Genomic DNA, 20,097 nt, shown 5'->3' with positions numbered 1-20,097 from the left:
TATTCAAAAATGCTTTTAGCGAAACAATGATTCCTGTCGACAATGGATAAAAGGTTCAGAAGTAGTTGTTGAAATTATGATATGGGAATACATATTGAGTATGTGAGTACTGAGTATTTATCATTTAGTCTAGGGTGATTAAATGGCTTTTGATTTTCAGACCAGGTTACTTTAGTATCTTCTGGTAATGAATTCCATATTTTGGGGCCCTTTATGTGCTTAGAGTTTTTACAGTGTGATATGGACACAAGGTACATCAAAGAGAGATCTGCATCTTGTGTTATGGTCATGTGTCCTGTTATGGTTGGTGAGGAGAAATTTGAGTGGTGGGTTTATATTTGCGTGTATTGCTCTGTGTATGTGGTAGGCACATGAGTAAGTATGTATGTTTATAATGGTGAGCAGATTTAGACTTTTGAAAATTGGAGGAGTATGCTGGCAGGAGTGGGAATTTGTTATCATTCTGACTGCTGCCTTTTCCTGGGTTATTAGAGGTCTTAGGTGATTTAATGTTGTTGATCTCCATGCACAAATTCCATATGTGAGATAAGGGTATATGAGTGAATGGTACAGTGCCAGAAGAGCTGATTGTGGAACGTAGTACTGTATCTCTGATAGTATGCCTACAGTCTTAGAGATTTTCTTGGTGATTTGTTGTGTATGTGTCTGGAACTTAAGGCTACTGTCAAGGTGGATACCTAGGAATTTTCCCTCTGCAAATCTTGTGACTGATGATCCATTTAGCATTATGGTAAGTGGAACATTTGCAGCTTTGTTTCCTAACTGAATGAAATAGGTTTTATCAGTATTCAGGATAAGTTTATTAGTCATCATCCAGGCAGATATTTTCTGCAATTCGGCACTGACAGTGTTGGCGAGTATGACTGGGTTTGGGTGGGAGAAGACGTATGTAGTGTCATCTGCAAATAATATGGCTTTGAGTAGCTGTGATGCATTCGGTAAGTCATTGATGTAGATGAGAAAGAGGAGTGGTCCAATGACACTTCCTTGTGGGACTCCTACTGTGATTGGTTGGGTGGAAGAGTTTGCATCACTTGCATACACATATTGAATTCTGCTACTAAGATATAACTTTAGGTAGTTGAGGGAGTGGCCTCTGATACCATAGTGCGTTAATTTAAAGTACAGCAGTTCATGGTCGACTGTATCAAAAGCTTTACGTAAATCAATGGAAATGCCCAGCGGGACTTCTTTCTTTTCGAGTGCAGTATATATTAGTTCTAGCATGTGTATGACAGCATCATTTGTGCTTTTATTATAAAACAACTTTAACAATAAAACAACTTGCCTTTTATTTTAAAAGCAGGCAAGCTGTTTATGTCTCCTGCCTTGTTTTTAAGGGTGTTGATGATGAGCGAGACTTCTAGTGGGTTGGGTGGAGCTAGGAATAGTGCATTTGGGTAGGTACCTATGAGGTAGTCTGATGGACGGGTGTTTGAGCTTGGTACTTTGTTCGCTAGATTTTCTCCGAACAATGATAATAAACAAAAATAATATTTTTATTATTACTATTATTATTATTATTTTATGCATTAAACCATATGAGACATATAGAATAGGTATTACATTACAATAATAACAATCAATTTAAACATTAAATCATTCTAGGCAAAAATAACATGAGGTTTAGGTGTTTTTTAAGAAGAGGGGTGATGGATTAATGGTGTTTAAATACAGTAGCAAGACAAATGACCTAATAAATTCTCACAAATTCCTGTTGCATACCTAACCCTTGGCATTTGATAAAGTTTAAGTAAAAAGACAAACAAACATGAATTAATTAATCAGGGCTTCAAAAATATGAAGATTCTTACACTATGATGGTATTCTTCCAGGGAAAGTAATAAGACTACAGGGATCATACAGACTCTGGGAAATAAGAATATTTTTTTTATTTCTACAGGTACATGATACAGGTGATGCAGACCGAGTTAAGATTAGCTAATACGTATTTGTTCAGATTTTTAACCCAGAGGATTTGCCACCCAGGGCACCCCAAGAAAGATAGTGCATCATTGAGGAGTGTGTCTTATTTCTACTGTGGTCCTTTAATCTTGTTCCCCGGATGTGACCTGCACCAGCTGACTAACATCCAGGTACTTACTTATTGCTAGGGGAACAGGGACAGCAAATGCAAGAAAACATACCCATGCTGTGGTATACTAAATAGAAAGCCACTGGTTATGCAGAGCATTTCTTACAACTTAAGTTAATCTCGTTCCCCCAGGATACAACCCACAACAGGTGGCGGACACCCAGATACCCACTTACTGTTAAGTGAATAAGGGCAACAGGTGTTGGGAAACATCCCAAATATTTCACCTATGCCGATGATCAATCCCAGACCCCTGAATGTATGAGTGGAGGATACTACCAACCACATCACAAGCGTTACAGGTAATTAGGACTGATCCAGGAGCCCATCCCTCCCGAAATACCTAGGCATGCTAATGGTCTTCTTTGTAATTAATATTTTATAGCATGTAAACCACACATTGTAAGCTTTACAAGGAAACAAACATTTTGATTTGATTTGATTTTCATTTTCTGACAAGAGGGTACAGCCCCCAAGGGTACTTGATATTAACATACATCAGCATTTTGTGTTTGAAGACGATCAGAAGAAGCATTCTGTAGTTATTACACGGGGAAACAATTTGCTTAATAAGCTTGGCAAACCGAAACTCTCACAGCTCAGTGTGACAAGCTATATAGTGTAAGTTTATTTAGGTACAGGTACACATGAGCAGTTACACAAAATTATGTGATGTCACAATTATCATAGTGACAAATGTGTAAATTACCTAGGATAACCCAAACACAAGTCAGAGGAATCTCTTACCTGTACACTGGCAAGAGGCCTTAGACTGACATTATATGGCTCCCCCCCCGTGTACACGGTGAGCAGCACATGATAAGGGTGAGCAGGTGTTATCTCAGTGTTACGTAGCTCATCCACATGTACATGGTGAACAGTAAGTGTGAGCAGGTGTTATCTACACACACACACACACACACACCCTCCCTGCCACACTAACACTAACTACACTCAACCTCAACTCCTCAAGCAACCCAATACAAATGTCCCTTTGACCTTTTTTGGGGGGTTTATCATAGGTAATTTACACTCTTACTAGGTATGATAATTGTACTTATGTGTACCTGTACCTAAATAAACTTATTTACTTACCCCCATTGGACATACGTCACTTTATCTGACTTTTTTGGGGGTTATCCTAGGTAATTTACACACGTTACCATGTATGATAATTTATGTAACTATGACATGCTAAAGGTATCTAACCAAGACAGGATTCGCAGCAATGGCTTCAAGTTGGGAAAATTTAGATTCAGAAAAAATATAGGAAAACACTGGTTTGGCAACAGTTGTGGACGAGTGGATTATTATTATTATTATAATCAAGGGGGAAGCGCTAAACCCGGAGGGTTATACAGCGCCTGGGGGGGGGGATGTGGAAGGCATTCAGGCTTAATTCGGGGAACCGGAGCACAGATCCAATTCCCTAAATCAAGAGCCCCTCACCAACATCAAGGAACCTTCCTTGAGGGGTGGACGAGTGGAACAAACTCCCGAGTAGCGTCATTGAAGCTAAAATATTGTGTAGTTTTAAAAACAGGTTAAATAAATACACGAGTGAGTGTGAGTTAGACCTGCCTCGCATGGGCCAGTAGGCCTGCTGCAGTGCTCCTTCTTTCTTATGTTCTTATGTATTAATGTGTATCTATACTTAAATAAACTTACTTACAGTGTTTGATTAATAATAATAATAATAATAATAATAATAATAATACCACTAACATCAATAATATCAACGGCATCAACAACAATAATAGCAGAAAGAGCAACAATAACAACAGCACAACAATAATAGCAACAACAATAACAACAGCAACAGCAGTAGCAACAACAATAATAACAATAACAACAACAGCAACAGCAGTAGCAACAACAATAATAACAATAACAACAACAGCAACAGCAGTATCAACAACAATAATAACAATAACAACAACAGCAACAGCAGTATCAACAACAATAATAACAATAACAACAACAGCAACAGCAGTATCAACAACAATAATAACAATAACAACAACAGCAACAGCAGTAGCAACAACAATAATAACAATAACAACAACAGCAACAGCAGTATCAACAACAATAATAACAATAACAACAACAGCAACAGCAGTAGCAACAACAATAATAACAATAACAACAACAGCAACAGCAGTAGCAACAACAATAATAACAATAACAACAACAGCAACAGCAGTAGCAACAACAAAATGGAGAAACAGTAATTAAAAGAAGTACATTATTTTTCTGAAATATAAGCATGTTAGTAAGTAAGTAAGTAAGTTTATTCAGGTATACACAAATACAGTTACATAGAATTATCATACATAGCAGCATATGTGTAGAGAACCTAGGATAACCCAAAAAAGTCAGACAGAGTGACTTATTTCCATTGGGGTCCTTTTACCTTATTATTATAGTATAAAGGTTATAATATTTTCTTATTATTCTACAATGAAGATAACATCTTATTATCATACTAAAAAGACTATCTGCTACACCAAGGTCATTAAGACTATCTACAATACGAGGGTCATTACAAGGAATAAGGTAAAATTTACACGTATGTTAGCTAAAAAACAGAAAATCATTCCCCTCCCTTTCTGTAGCTACATTCATCAGACACCTTTTGGCACTCTTCTTGAACTGGTTCACGCTATGACTGGCTTTGACATGTGCGGGTAGTCTGTTCCATTCCTTTATTGCTGTACAATAAAAGGTGTTTGAAGCCTGGCCACTGACTGTGGGTACTACAAAGTTGTGCTCTCTCCCCCTAGTACTATGATTGCTTTGGTTCCCAACCTTGACAAAATTGACAGCAAGATATTCTGGACATTGTTTGTGAGCAATTTTATAAACATGATTTAGCTTCAGTTGTTTTACTCTGTCTTCAACATTCAGCATATCCAACTGCTGTAATTCATCCTGGCCTACATGTTCTCTTGGTCCCAGCCCCAGGATGAATCTTACGATTTTGTTCTGGGTGATTTGCAGTCTATCTTTCAGTTTTTTTGTCAAGGCAGAGTACCAAGAAGAGCAAGCGTAATCCATATGGCATTGTATAAGGGCTAGACATAGGGTCCTGCGAGCCTCAGTAGGTAGACACTGTGCTTGTCTATACAGGAACTTCAGTTTGGCATTCGCTTTCTTTACTACACTGTTCCCTATCAATTCTCCTGACATGCATGGGTCAAAGGGGATTCCCAAATATTTTACTGATGAAACCAAAGTGATGGGCTCCCCATTACATTGAACATTAAAATTATTTACCCTTCTCAGTTTATGTTTCGTGCCAAAGAGAATGGCTTCAGTTTTCCCTAGGTGTAATGATAGTTTGTTGTCTACTAACCATTTGCTGCAGGACTCCAGTTCCAGTGTTAAAACATTAGCAATATCTTGTGGGTCTTTACCTGACACTAACAGAGCACTGTCATCTGCATACAGTAGGAGTTTGCACTTGACACTGATAGGCATATCATTGATATAACATAAGAATAATAAGGGACCCAGAATACTACCTTGGGGAACTCCACATGTTATCGGCAGGGGTTCTGATTCTGTTTTGTTGATTTTGACTATTTGTCTCCTGTTGCTAAGGTAGGACTTAAACCAGTCAACAGAACCTATACCAATAGCTTGAAGTTTATTACATAATATATTGTGGTTGACAGTATCGAAGGCCTTTTGCAGGTCTAAGGTTACCATGCCTATGAGGTTCCCCTTTGACATTTCAGTTCTCAGGTAATCCATCAGATTAATAAGGGAGGTGTCGGTTGAGTAGGATCTTCTAAAGCCCGATTGATAGCTATGGAGAATGTTGTTGTCATTAAGGTACTTAACTACTTGAGAATACACCCTGGCACAAACTGCTATTTAAATTTACATTTAAAAAAAATATTTTTTTTATATCATTTATGAGGCATACAAAGAAGTTACAGCAGATACTAATGATACCAATGTAGGCAATCCAATAATTATGCAGTGCATTTCGAGCAAACTATTCCTAATACCTACACTGAAATCTTGACCTAGCATATTTGTATAAAATACTGTATATATTTTCCAGAAATACAGTAGTTATATGTAAATAGATGGCCATACTGTATTTAACAATATTTATGTCAGAAAACGGAAAGCCTGCGTCTGGGCAGAAGGACACTCGCCATCTTGGTTTTGAATTTTGTACAAATGTTGGTGTAACTGTAACGTACCTCTGTAATCTGTAAATACCTTTGTAACTTGTCATGATTGTGACCAGACTTACCTGGAGTTCATTACCTTTGTAAATTGTGAGTTCATTACCTTTGTAAATTGTGAGTTCATTACCTTTGTAAATTGTGAGTTCATTACCTCTGTAACTTGCTCAGCTATCAAAACTTTGGAGTCCAGTCCCTGGACCAATTATGTACCTCTGTAATCTTTTGACTACCGCCCACAGGATGGGTATGGGGTGCATAATAAACATATTAAACTAACTAAACTAACTGTAATGGGAAGAATTTTTCGTGCTCTAGAGGTTAAAATTGTGTTGACACCTCTCAAATAGGAGGCGAAATTGGTGGACGTGCATTCCTGCATAACTTGAGATATCAGACAACTGGACAAGACAGCTTCAGGAACCTCAGATAAGCTCTCTAGATTTGTGTGTAATTCTGGCCAGCATTATTTTCATAGATTTAGTTAGAGTGAGGTTTTCTGAGTATGATACACATTAATCTCCAGTCAAATTGGTGAGTGATATTAAGATATATTTTCTTTTTGTTATTTAATTGTGTATATCTATAATTATTCTTTAATGTTTAATATACAGTCCACAAATTTATATATTTACCAGCATTCCTGGTGATGTATTTTTCATTAGTAATTAATAGGTCCAGAGCAACTTGTGGATATGACAGTGGTAGGTATCGAAGGGGGACATTTTTTTGCGACCTAGGTGCCCCAAATTCCTACATGGCTAACTGATAAATAATAATTATCTTTTCATTTACTGTTATGTATATAATGATACATTCAGATAAATGTAACTTTCCACATTTAATTAGCCCATTGGTCCTTCTTGAACCGGAGGTAATTAGTGAAGTCATTAATTAGTTAATTACTTAATAATTGTATGTGAAATGACAGAAGGAGGTGGATGTTAAGTTCACAAATTTACTTAATGTGTAGTGGATTATAATTATTACAATATTAATTTTGATAAGTCAAGTCTGGCTAAGTTTATATTAATTTGTATAATATTAATTTGATAAGACAATTCTGGCCAAGATTTATATCAGTGTATGTGTAATTGATAAGACAAGTGTGGCTAAAGATTATAATGTGTATTATATTAATCTTGCTATGCCAAATTCTGGCAAGGATTTATATTAATTTGTATAATAATTTTGATAAGCCAAGGCTGGCTGAAGGTTTGTACTCATGTACATTTAAAATTTATATTACAATCTTTTATATGTAATTGCTAAGCTCAAGTAGCTAGGATTTATTCAAAGGTAAGTTGTGTCAGTGTTGTAAGTTGTAATCAGTGTTAAGTTGAATTTAATACACTGCATCATGGCTGAAAATGAGGAAATTAATGTAGAAGACAAACATATGGAATATAGAGCAAAGAAAGCGTCATTGCAAGCTAGAAAGGGTCATGTAACCAAGACATATAATACATGTTTGGAATTAATAAATCAAGAAATTGTGAATACTGATGATTTAAAATTGTATTTAGATGCTTTAGGGAATAGATATGATTCATACAAATTATATTACAACAAATATGAAGGAGATTTATTAGTAAACTGTGTAGATGAGACTGAAATAGATCTCATGATTAATCAGTATTATGAATTAGAGGAAAAGATTCTTTCTTGTAAAAGTCAGGCCTTGAATAAATTAAAATGTGTAAACCAGGCAGTTGGTCAGTCTGCTCCAATAAATAATATGTCTTTGCCAAAACTCCCAGAATTGTGTTTGCCTGTGTTTAATCCTGGAGAAAAATGTGAGGAATTTTGGTAAATTTTTAAAGCAGCTGTGCATGACAGGAGTGACCTAGCCTGTGTAACTAAATTATTTTACCTCAAAGGACAGGTAAAAGGAGATGCTCACATGCTGATACAAGCCTTTCCCAATGTAGATGACTCTTACAAGGAAGCAGTTGACTTGTTGAAGGTCACTTATGGTAACAGAACAAAGTAGATTGGATCTAGTGAATATCATTGTTAATTTAAAATCTCCAGATTTACAGGTTTACAGCAGCTTAGAGTTAAACTGGAGAGCACTCTCAAAACTTTAAGTAATAAATATAATCTGAAGGAATCAGACTGGTTATTGAGTGCCATGGTACAGAATAAATTAAGCTGTAAAACACTTGAATGGCTCTCAAACAAATATCACAAGGGTTATTTTGGTCTGGAGGAAATAAGACTAGGTCTACAAGAATTAATTGTGCAGTTGCACACCAGCCAACTAACTCATTTTAAAGATGCAACACATAATAACTCTGAGGTATCTGTCAAGTTTCACAAAGGGAGAAATTATCCCAATAGTAATAATCAAAATTCATTTCCTAAAAAGAGTTGCATAGGTGCATATCAAGTAGCAAGAATCAGAAATAATGATTCTCCACTAGGTAAGAAGAATAAGTACCCTCCTAAGAGTAGCCCAGTTAATCAGAAACCAGTCAGAGAAAAGAGAGATTGTCTTTTCTGCAAGGGTACTCATTTATCTAAGAATTGCACTGCATACAATTCATGGAATGATAAAGTTGAAAGATTGGAGGAACTTGACAGATGTATCAGATGTTTAGGTAATCACAATGTAAAGGATTGGTATGCCAAATTAAACTTCTGTTATCAGTGTCACAAAGGAAGACACCATATAGTCATGTGTAAAGGTCTATATGATAATGTTGATAATAATGATAATGTTGACAATCCTGACACAACAGTGGCTAATGTAAAAATTGCTGCTAATGTTAATAATGATGGGTTTGCTGAAGTAGCCTTACCTGTGTTACAGGTATAAATTGATGATAAAAGGCATAAATCAAAAATTGTAAATGCATTATTGGATCAGGGATCCCAGCGTACTTTCATAAAACGTAAATGTCTTGATGGTATGAAAGTACAGATGGGAGATCCCACAACTTTAAAATTATCTGGTTTTCTCTCAATTCAATTCAATTCAATTCAAAGTTTATTCTCTATAAGGATTACAATGCTGGGTTTACAGAAATTTGGTTATTGTTTGGTTTACATGTAGTAAAATTGTGATTACAGAGTGTACCACTAGAACGCTTAGCATGGCTAGGCATTTCGGGCATACTTAGTTTTATTCTTAATTGTAAAATATTACAAATTATGAGGTAAGTTGGTATTATGGCTAAGTGACTAAATACTAGTTTATGAGTTTAGCAATGTGAATGCTTTTGTTTTGGCACAGTATATAGTTTCAGTATTGGAGTATCACAGGATTCATTATTTTAAGACTGAGATTAATATTTCTGTTTATGGTCAAATGAGTGAGCGAGTGCAAGTGTGAACCACCAGGTGGTATTCGTGTAGTTAGTTGACGGGGTGTATCAGGGAGATAAGATGTTTTCTAATGGTAGTTTTGAAGGTGATGAATGTGTCTGCAGTTCTAGAGTTCTCAGGTAGGGTATTCCAGATTTTAGGGCCTTTGACATACATTGAATTTTTGTAAAGGTTTAGTCGGACACGGGGAATGTCGTAGAGATGTTTGTGTCTGGTGTTATGCCTGTGGGTTCTGTCACAACTATCAAGAAAGCGTTTTAGGTCAAGGTTGATATTAGAGTTTAAGGCCCTGTAGATATAGATTGCACAGTAGTAAGTGTGGATGTACTGAACTGGGAGTAAGTTTAGATCTTTGAAGAGTGGGGGGGGTGTGCTGCCAGGGATGGGATTTAGTGATTATTCTTACTGCAGCTTTTTGTTGGGTTATTATTGGCTTTAGGTGTGTTGCTGCAGTTGATCCCCAAGCACAAATAGCATAGGTGAGGTATGGATAAATAAGAGATTGGTATAGTGTGAGAAGGGCATTTTGCGGCACGTAGTATCGTATCTTGGAGAGGATCCCAACCGTTTTGGATACTTTTTTGGCTATATGCTGGATATGGGTGCTGAAATTCAGGTTGTTGTCGAGGTATAAGCCTAGGAATTTTTCCCCATTATTTCTGGTAATTAGAGTGTTGTCAATCTTAATGTTAATTTGTGCATCTCCTGCTCTGCTACCAAACATAATATAGTAAGTTTTGTCAGTGTTAAGCGTAAGTTTATTGGCTGTCATCCAAGTCGATATTTTAATCAGCTCCTCATTCACAATGGTGTTGAGGGTGGCAAGATTAGGGTGAGAGATGACATAAGTCGTGTCATCAGCAAAGAGAATTGGTTTCAGGTGTTGGGATACGTTTGGAAGGTCATTGATGTATATGAGGAAGAGCAGGAGACCAAGGACACTTCCCTGCGGAACTCCAGTATCAAGTGGCCGTGTTGCTGATGCTGTCTTTAATGGTGACGTACTGATACCTATTAGTAATGTAAGATTTGAAATAAGCAAGCGCATGGCCTCTTATACCGTAGTGGTCAAGTTTGTGGAGTAGGATTTGGTGGTTTACTGTGTCAAAAGCTTTTCTTAGGTCAATAAAAATTCCTAGTGGATATTCCTTATTTTCCAATGCTGTGTAAAGCAGATCTAGCATTTTTATGATTGCATCATTAGTGCTTTTATTTTTCCTGAATCCAAACTGGCAGGGGTTGAGTATGTTTTGAGCCGTTATAAATGAATACAGTCTCTTGTACACGAGTTTCTCAAAGATTTTGGATAGCAATGGTAAGTTAGATATTGGCCTATAGTTGTTTAAGTCTGTAGGGTCACCACCTTTATGTATTGGTGTAACCCTTGCCATCTTGAGTAGTTTCGGGAAGGTGCTAGTCTCTATTGACTTGTTAAAAAGTAATGAAATAGCATGCGAAAGGACATGGGCCGCTCGCTTGTACAGTAATGGTGGGACATGAGACAGATTCCCCGAGTTATTTTTAAGTGACTTTATGATCCCAATGACTTCCGTGGGCTCAATTGTATGACACTGTTTATGTAACTGTCAGGTTGGGCAATGAGAAAAAACGTGTTAATGCAGTAATTGTAGATAGACTTCCAGAGAAAATATCTACAGTAGGGCTTAGTAAAGCTACAGAAAGACTTTCACATAATGTAAATTTAGCACCTTCTGGGGTAAGTGATGATTCTGTAGGCCCAATAAATATTTTGATAGGTAGTGACTATTATGCCTCCTTTGTAAAGGGTATGGTAAAGAAATGTGGTGTCACCCTTTTGAAGACTGCAGGAGGCCATGTAATGTATGGTAGGTTTCCTCGTAATAATAATTCATGACTAGAGGAAACTACAAATACCATAACTGTGTGTCTTACTCATGAAGTCGTGCCCCAGTATAATTCTTTCATAGAGGATGGTGTTGAGCCAGTGCATAAATTGTGGGAATTAGACAGCATTGGAATAAATGTAAATGAAGAAAGTCCAGACGATTTTTTTTACTCAAGAACAATACCTGAGAGATGTAAAATTTGAATCTGAACAATACTGGGTACGACTTCCGTGGAGACTGAACCATCCAGAATTACCCACTAATTACAGAATGGCATATGGACAATTAAAGGCTCAGCTCCGCAAACTGAGTAAGACACCAGAATTGTTAACTGCCTATAATGATATAATTGCTGAGCAGTTAATTAATAAATTTATAGAAGAGGTACCTCCTGAGCAAGCCAAAATTTATGGTCACTATTTGCCACATCACGGAGTGAAGAAGGATTCTAAGACCACTCCTTTGAGGATTGTGTTTAATTGTAGTGCCAGGAGTAACAAAAATGTACCTAGTTTAAATGACTGTTTGATGACAGGTCCGTCGTTGACGGAAAAATTAGGAGATATCTTATTAAATTTCAGAGTAAAGAATTATGCCTTTACAGCTGACATAAGTAAAGCTTTCCTAAGAGTGGGTTTACAAGAGGCTGACCGGGATTGTACCCGCTTCTTATGGCCTGAGAATCCTATTGACCCACTTAGCCCTCTGAAAACCTTTTGCTTTAGGAGCATATTATTTGGTGCTACATCCAGTCCGTTCCTACTTCAAGCGACGATAACTGCACACCTTAAATGTACAGGAAGTCCATTGAGTAAAGTAATGAGCAAACAATTTTATGTGGACAATTTCCTGGGTGTGATGTCAACTGAAGAGGAACTGTTAATGACTTATGGAGAGGCTAATAAAATAATGCAAAGTGCAAATATGCCTCTGAGAGAATGGAATAGTAATTCGTCCAAACTGAAGGACAAAATAAGTAAAGATTACCCTGGAGATGAAGTGCCAAAATGTAGTAATGTATTGGGTTTAAATTGGGATACTGAGAGAGATTTGTTAATGTTAAAACCTAATAATTACAGTATGCCCAATAAATTAACTAAGAGAGTTTTGCTTGCTGAAGTTTCCAAATGTTTTGATCCACTAGGTTTAGTGTCACCCCTTACTATAAGAGGGAAATTATTAATTCAGGAAGCATGGAAACTTAAATGTGCTTGGGATGAAATTCTACCTGAGGAATTCTTTAACAGGTGGGATGAATTATTTGGTGATTATGAAAAAATTCCAATGTTGGAGTTCCCACGCCAGGTGGCCAATCCAAATGGGAAAAATGTACTCCACATTTTTTGTGATGCTTCAAAATTGGCATATGGAGCAGTTGCTTATCTTCAATGTAATAGTGTTATTTCTCTTGTTATGTCTAAGGCTAAAGTGTCTCCAATTAAATCACATACCTTACCTCAGTTGGAATTAACAGCCATTTATGTAGGTGTCAAATTAGCTAATTATATAAGAAATAAGTTGCAGGAGATAAATATTAGCGACACTGTAATTTGGTCTGATAATGAGGTATCCTTACAATGGATTCGTAATGGAAACAGTAAAATTGTGTATGTACAAAACAGAGTCGCTGAAATTAATCAGATGCAAGAGAAGTATAATAGATTGGGTCAGCATATGTTAACATTTAATCATATACCTGGTGAGGAGAATCCAGCTGATTTCTTGTCTCGAGGTTTACCTTGTGCTAAATTTGTAAATGCTGTATCATGGTTTAAAGGACCAAGCTGGTTGGTAAATAGAGCTAATTGGCCTGTACAAAAGGCGTATATTGCTCCTGTTGAAATTACTGTGACCACCGCTCCAATAGTTTGTCCTTCCTTAGCCATTGATATAAATAGGTATTCTTCTTTACCCAAACTAATCAATGTAACTAAATTGATGTTTAAATTTCTAAACAAGATGAATATTTCATATAAGTTTTCACATCCTCTTGAATATTGGATAAAGAGGGTACAGGAGGAAATCTATGGAAATGAGATTAAATTGATGATGGAAAGAAAAATTGTGAAAGGTTCCATAATAGAGAAATTGGGGCTGTATTTAGAGAACAGTGTAATTAGGTGCAGAGGTAGGTTACAAAATGCTGAATTGGGTGATTATGCTAAACACCCTATCTTACTGCCCAAAATTCATCATCTAACAAATTTAATTGTTCTAAATGCCCATAAAAATGTAATGCATGGTGGGGTACAAGACATCTTAAATTGTATTAGGGAAACTTTCTGGATTCCACAAGGACGGCAAAGTGTAAAAAGGGTGATTAAATCTTGTGTAATATGTCGCCGTGTGGATGCCAGATCCTATATGTACCCAGGTCCTCCACCATTGCCAAATGAGCAATTTGAGTCATTTAGCAACGAACTTCGCCCAGCCGCAGTGTGGAAAATACTGTATATATTTTCCAGAAATACAGTAGTTATATGTAAATAGATGGCCATACTGTATTTAATAATATTTATGTCATAGAAAACGGAAAGCCTGCATCTGGGCAGAAGGACACTCGCCATCTTGGTTTTGAATTTTGTACAAACGTTGGTGTAATGGGAAGAATTTTTCGTGCTCTAGAGGTTAAAATTGTGTTGACACCTCTCAAATAGGAGGCGAAATTGGTGGATGTGCATTCCTGCATAACTTGAGATATCAGACGACTGGACAAGACAGCTTCAGGAACCTCAGATAAGCTCTCTAGATTTGTGTGTAATTCTGGCCAGCATTATTTTCATAGATTTAGTTAGAGTGAGGTTTTCTGAGTATGATACACATTAATCTCCAGTCAAATTGGTGAGTGATATTAAGATATATTTTCTTTCTGTTATGTAATTGTGTATATCTATAATTGTTCTTTAATGTTTAATATACAGTCCACAAATTTATATATTTACCAGCATTCCTGGTGATAGATCTAAACTTACTCCCTGTTCAGTACATCCACACTTACTACTGTGCAGTCTACATTTACAGGACCTTAAATTCCAATATTAAACTTGACCTAAAACGCTTTCTTGATAGTTGTGACAGAACCCACAGGCACAACACCAGACACAAACACCTCTATGACATTCCCCGTGTCCGACTAAACCTTTACAAAAATTCAATGTATGTCAAAGGCCCTAAAATCTGGAACACCCTACCTGAAAATTCCAAAACTGCAGACACATTCATCACCTTCAAAACTACCATCAGAAAACATCTTATCTCCTTGATACACCCTGTCAACTAATAATACGAATACCACCTGGTGGTTCACACTTACACTCACTCACCCATTTGACCATAAACAGAAGCATCAATCTCAATCTCAAAATAATGAATCTTAACTAGTCATAAGTTAGCCTGTGATGCTCCAATACTGAAACTATGTATAGTGCCAAAACAAAAGCATTCACATTGCTAAACTCACAACTAGTATTTAGTCACTTAGCCATAATACCAACTTACCTCATAATTTTGTAATATTTTAAACTTAAGATTTAATATAAGTCTGCCCGAAATGCCTAGCCATGTTACGTGTTCTAGTGGTACACTCTGTAATTATTATTTTACTACATGTAAACCACACAATAACCAAATTCTGTAAACTCAGCATTGTAATCCTTATAGAGAATAAACTTTGAATTTGAATTGAATTTGAATTTGAATTTGTAATTAATAGGTCCAGAGCAACTTGTGGATATGACAGTGGTAGGTATCGAAGGGGGACATTTTTTTGCGACCTAGGTGTCCCAAATTCCTACATGGCTAACTGATAAATAATAATTATCTTTTCATTTACTGTTATGTATATAATGATACATTCAGATAAATGTAATTTTCACAATATTATTTAAGAAATTTGTTATCAGTACAGCTTGTGTAATTCACTACAATCACACGTACAGTGAGACAGGTTGCCTCGAAACAATTAACTCTGTGGCACTTAAGGTATGCTCAAGGCACATTCCTTCAAGAAAAAGGAAGAAAAGATGTAAACTAGAAAGAGAGAGATGCTCCCTATAGAGGCAAAGGTGAAGAATCACAGAGCTGCTGAGAGGGGCCAGTATATTTGTAAAACAAAAGGAGGCACTGGTCAGAGAAATAGCAAATATCGAACTTTAGCTTAAGGAATCATACAGGAGACAAGAAATACAGGAAAAACTTAATGCCATAAATGAAACTGAAAAAAATTGCTTGTTTTCTTATGTCAAAGCTAGGGCAAAAACAACCTCCAATACTGGATCACTGTTTAAACGAGATGGGCTTACACAGATGACAGAAAAGAAATGAGATATTGAAGTCCCAATATGACTCAGCGTTTAGTGAGTCGTTAATCAGATCAAGGGTCGACAGTCTAAATGAATTTTTAATTACTGAGACTCAAAATTCGGTTCATTCATAAATTTCTGATATTATCATAACACCACAAGACGCTGAAAAAGAAATAAATGATATGCCTATGCACTCTGCCCCAGGCCCAGACTCGTGGAACTCCGTGTTCATCAAGAACTGCAAGAAGCCCCTTTCACGTACCTAAAGTATTCTAAGGAAAGGGAGCATAGACACAGGGGTCATCCCATAGTCACTAAAAACAACAGTCAGCCCCACTCCACAAAAGTGGCAGCAGTTGCAAAGGATTACAGACTTATAGCACTAACGTCCTACGTCCTAAAAATCTTTGAAAGGGTTCTAAGAAACAAGATCGCCACCCACTTAGACACCCATCAGTTGCACAAACCAGGGCAGCCTGGGTTTAGAGCAGGTCGCTCCTACCTGTCCCAACTACTGGACCACTATGACATGGTCTTGGATGCTTTGGAGGACAAACAAAATCCAGATGTAGTATACACAGACTTGAGAAAGCCTTTGACAAGTGCGATCATGGTGTAAAAGCACACAAAATGCATGATAAAGGAATAACAGGAAAAGTTGGTAGATGGATCTATAACTTCCTAACAAACAGAACACAAAGAGTAATAGTAAACAAAATAAAGTCAGAGGCGGCTACAGTGAAAAGCTCTATTCCACAAGGCACAGTACTCGCCCCCATCCTATTCCTCATCCTCATAAAAAAAACCATACCACGGGTGGGATTTGAACCCACAGTCAGAGAGTCTCAAAATTCCAGACCATCGCGTTAGCCACTAGACCAGCTAGCCATAATAACATTCGTCCAACTAGGTATATTTCTACACCTATGGTGTAGAAATATACCTAGTTGGACGAATCTTATTGTGGCTAGCTGGTCCAGTGGCTAACGCAACGGTCTGGAGTTTTGAGACTCTCTGACCGCGGGTTCAAATCCCGCCCGTGGTATGGTTTGTTTGTAATCGTGTCGTTACGATTTCGTGAGCCTCATCCTCATATCTGACATATAGAGATGTAAGCCACAGCACCGTGTTCTCCTTTGCAGATGATACCCGAATTAGAATGGCATTGTCATCCACTGAAGACACTGCAAATCTCCAGGTGGATATCCACTAAATCTAAACGGGCCGCAGAAAACAATAAGACTTTCATTGAAGACAAATTTCAATTAGTCTACTATGGAAAACTTGAGGAAATTAAAATTGTATCAGAGTATAAAACAAATTCCAATCACACAATAGAGCAAAAAACTAATGTGAAAGACCTGGGAGTGATAATGTCAGAGAATCTCGCTTTCAAAGATCACAACGATGTATCTACTACATCTGCTAGCATATTGATAGGATGGATAATGAGACTCTTCAAAACTAGAGATACTATCTCAGTGATAATTCTCCTCAGATTCCTTCTCTTTAGGCTGGAATATTGTTGCATACTAACATCTCCTTTCAACGCAGGAAAAATTACAGATCTTGAGAATATACAATGAACTTTCATGGCCTTTCCAAGTATGATAAAGCACCTAAATTACTGGGAACGGCTGAAATCCCTTGATTTGTACTCTCTGGAGTTGCGCATGAAAATCACTCCCTACGAAAGCAAAAGACTGCAGGAGATGCAACATCCCCTCAATGAAAATTAAGGGCGTCACGAGTATGCTAGTGACAACACAAATCACATTCGTCTCTCAACCTTTGAGTGGTGAGGACGTGCGCTGCTGCTGCCCCTGGCGTTGATTAGTGTTAGTTAGTTTAATATGTTTATTATGCACCCCATACCCATCCTGTGGGCGGTAGTCAAAAGATTACAGAGGTACATAATGGGTCCAGGGACTGGGCCTCAAAGTTTTGATAGCTGAGCAAGTTACAGAGGTAATGAATTCACAATTTACAAAGGTAATGAACTCACAATTTACAAAGGTAATGAACTCCAGGTAGGTCTAGTCACAATCATGACAAGTTACAAAGGTATTTACAGATTACAGAGGTACACAATGGGTCCAGGGACCGGGCTCCAAAGTTTTGATGGCTGAACTAGGTACAAGGTAATGAACTCACAAGTTACAAAGGTAATGAACTCACAAGTTACAAAGGTAATGAATACTGTAAGAATGGTTACTTACGTTTATACATGGCTGCAATCATGAACAAATTTTAGAGTAATGAGCAATTCACACTTCCACACCCGGTCACAACTGTAGTGAGTTATTGGTGCAAATGTTGATTGCTGAGTCTCTCTCTCTCTCACACACACACACACACATACAAATTCATACACACACACACACACCCAAACTCATACACACACACGCACACACACTCATACACACACACACACACACTCATACACACACACACACACTCATACACACACACACTCATACTCACACACACACACACACACACACACACACACACAAACATGCACATATGTGGTAATGCTTTATTTACAGCTAGCAAAGTCAGGGTATTTCTCCAGAATGGTCTGTAATATACCACTGTGGATAAAATACTTAGCCATTTCTTGAACACTTCTGAGTGAGTTGTTTCTAAATTAATTAATTTGATCGCACTCCAGTACATAATGACGCAGGGTGTGACAATAATCCATCTGGCAAAGTTTACATTTCGTTTGGTCTACATCTGGTGGTGGTGATTTAACCTGCCAAAGATACTTGTAACCCAGCCGGAGCCGGGCGGTAGTGACATCCAAGAGTCTGCTTATTTTGTTGGATGCACCATAGACATGTGGGTCCTCCTGCATGATAGAATGATGATAGATGGACTCACTGGTGTCAATCTCCCTGAGCCTTAAGTCCATAAAATTCAGCTGAAGTTCTTTTCGTATTATTGTTCTCAAACTACTACCTGACAAGCCAAGATTGTAATCTACTCCCTCTTTGAAAGCATACAGCTTAGCCAATTTATCAGTTCTATCATGCATCTGAAGACCAATGTGAGATGGAATCCACAGCATGTGCACTCTGACTCCACTGTCCACAATCCTACCATACCTGTGTCTGGCTTCTGACACAAGCATGCCACAATTTATGCTTAATGAGTTGAGAGCATTTATGGATGACAGAGAATCAGTTACAATTAAACTGTCAATCTTTGATACATAGATGCATTTCAGTGCAAGGAGTATGGCAAACAGTTCTGTCTGAAGGGTAGAGGCCCAATTATTGATGCGTGCTCCAATTTCTTTAAGAGAGCCATCACTCTGTACGACAACAGCAGCACTACCAGCTGCACCAGTGGATTGGTGAACAGAACCATCAACGTAAATAATTTGTAATAAAGTTGGTAGAATTACCGACAATATGTAAAGTAAAAGGACACAAGTGCAACTAATGTGACATTTATTGTGGCAACGTTTCGCTCTCCAGGAGCTTGATAAAGCTCCTGGAGAGCGAAACGTTGCCACAATAAATGTCACATTAGTTGCACTTGTGTCCTTTTACCTTACGTAAATAATTTGCGAGAGTGTGTGCTGTGTGACTAAGTTATCAATACAGCTTAAGGCCTCATGTTTGGCTTCAAGGCGAAGTTTTGGTTGTGATTTAAGAAGTAGTTTGGGGGGAAATGGAGGAATGGTAGTTTGGAATGGGGTAATATTCCATGGAGCGGAGAAGTGCCGCTGTTGCCTTACTTGACATAGATCATGTATCTGATTCATGCGGAGGTCGGTTCCAGTCTTTTCGATCCATCTGGAGGAGTGTTCACTAGTGCTGAGGAAAGTTTGGAGGGCTTCTGTGCAGGGGTTTGAATGAGCTTGCCTGAGCATATTAACCCCAATTAGGATATTTCTTTCAGTAACACGATCTCTGATGCTTGGAATATCAAGTTCTTTTTGCATATTTAAAATTTTGGCAGTACGAGGGCATCCTAGGATGATCCTCATTGCTTCGTTCTGCAGTTTTTCCAGCCCTCCAAGCTTCCAGTCAGACACAAGAGCAAGTAGTGGCGCAGCATAATCAACCAATGATCTAATATAAGCAAGATACATCATTTTCACAATTTTAACATTAGCACCATACCTGGGGTGAAGCCCTGCCACAACTCTAAGTGCTCTTAGTCGTTCTTTGTATTGGCGACAAAGTCTTGTTACAACAGGTCCAAGTAGTGGAACCTCAAAGCCTAGATACCTGTATCTGCTTACATATTCTAGAAGAGACCCA

General features: G+C 37.6%; 1 protein-coding gene across 4 annotated transcripts in view; it reads right to left on the bottom strand.

Moving 5' to 3' along the window:
* Positions 1-3,239, bottom strand: part of LOC128689232 (N-acetylgalactosaminyltransferase 6-like) — an 81,782-nt gene extending 78,543 nt beyond the window's left edge. For 2 of the 4 annotated variants that reach the window (XR_011392151.1, XM_070086338.1), the window contains exon 1: positions 2,293-2,419. Coding sequence is in view for 2 of the 4 variants with exons in the window: in XM_070086338.1 (XP_069942439.1) it covers positions 2,293-2,404 (112 nt within the window). In the remaining 2 variants the exon portion in view is untranslated. Of the gene's footprint in view, positions 1-2,292; positions 2,420-2,863; positions 3,080-3,211 lie in introns of those variants that run through there. The other 2 variants (XM_070086339.1, XM_070086341.1) reach the window with 2 other exon arrangements.
* Positions 3,240-20,097: the final 16,858 nt, after the last annotated feature.

Source organism: Cherax quadricarinatus, chromosome 18 (genome assembly GCF_038502225.1).
Source record: "Cherax quadricarinatus isolate ZL_2023a chromosome 18, ASM3850222v1, whole genome shotgun sequence".
NCBI lineage: Eukaryota > Metazoa > Arthropoda > Malacostraca > Decapoda > Parastacidae > Cherax > Cherax quadricarinatus.
This window is presented reverse-complemented; position numbering and strand designations above follow the sequence as displayed.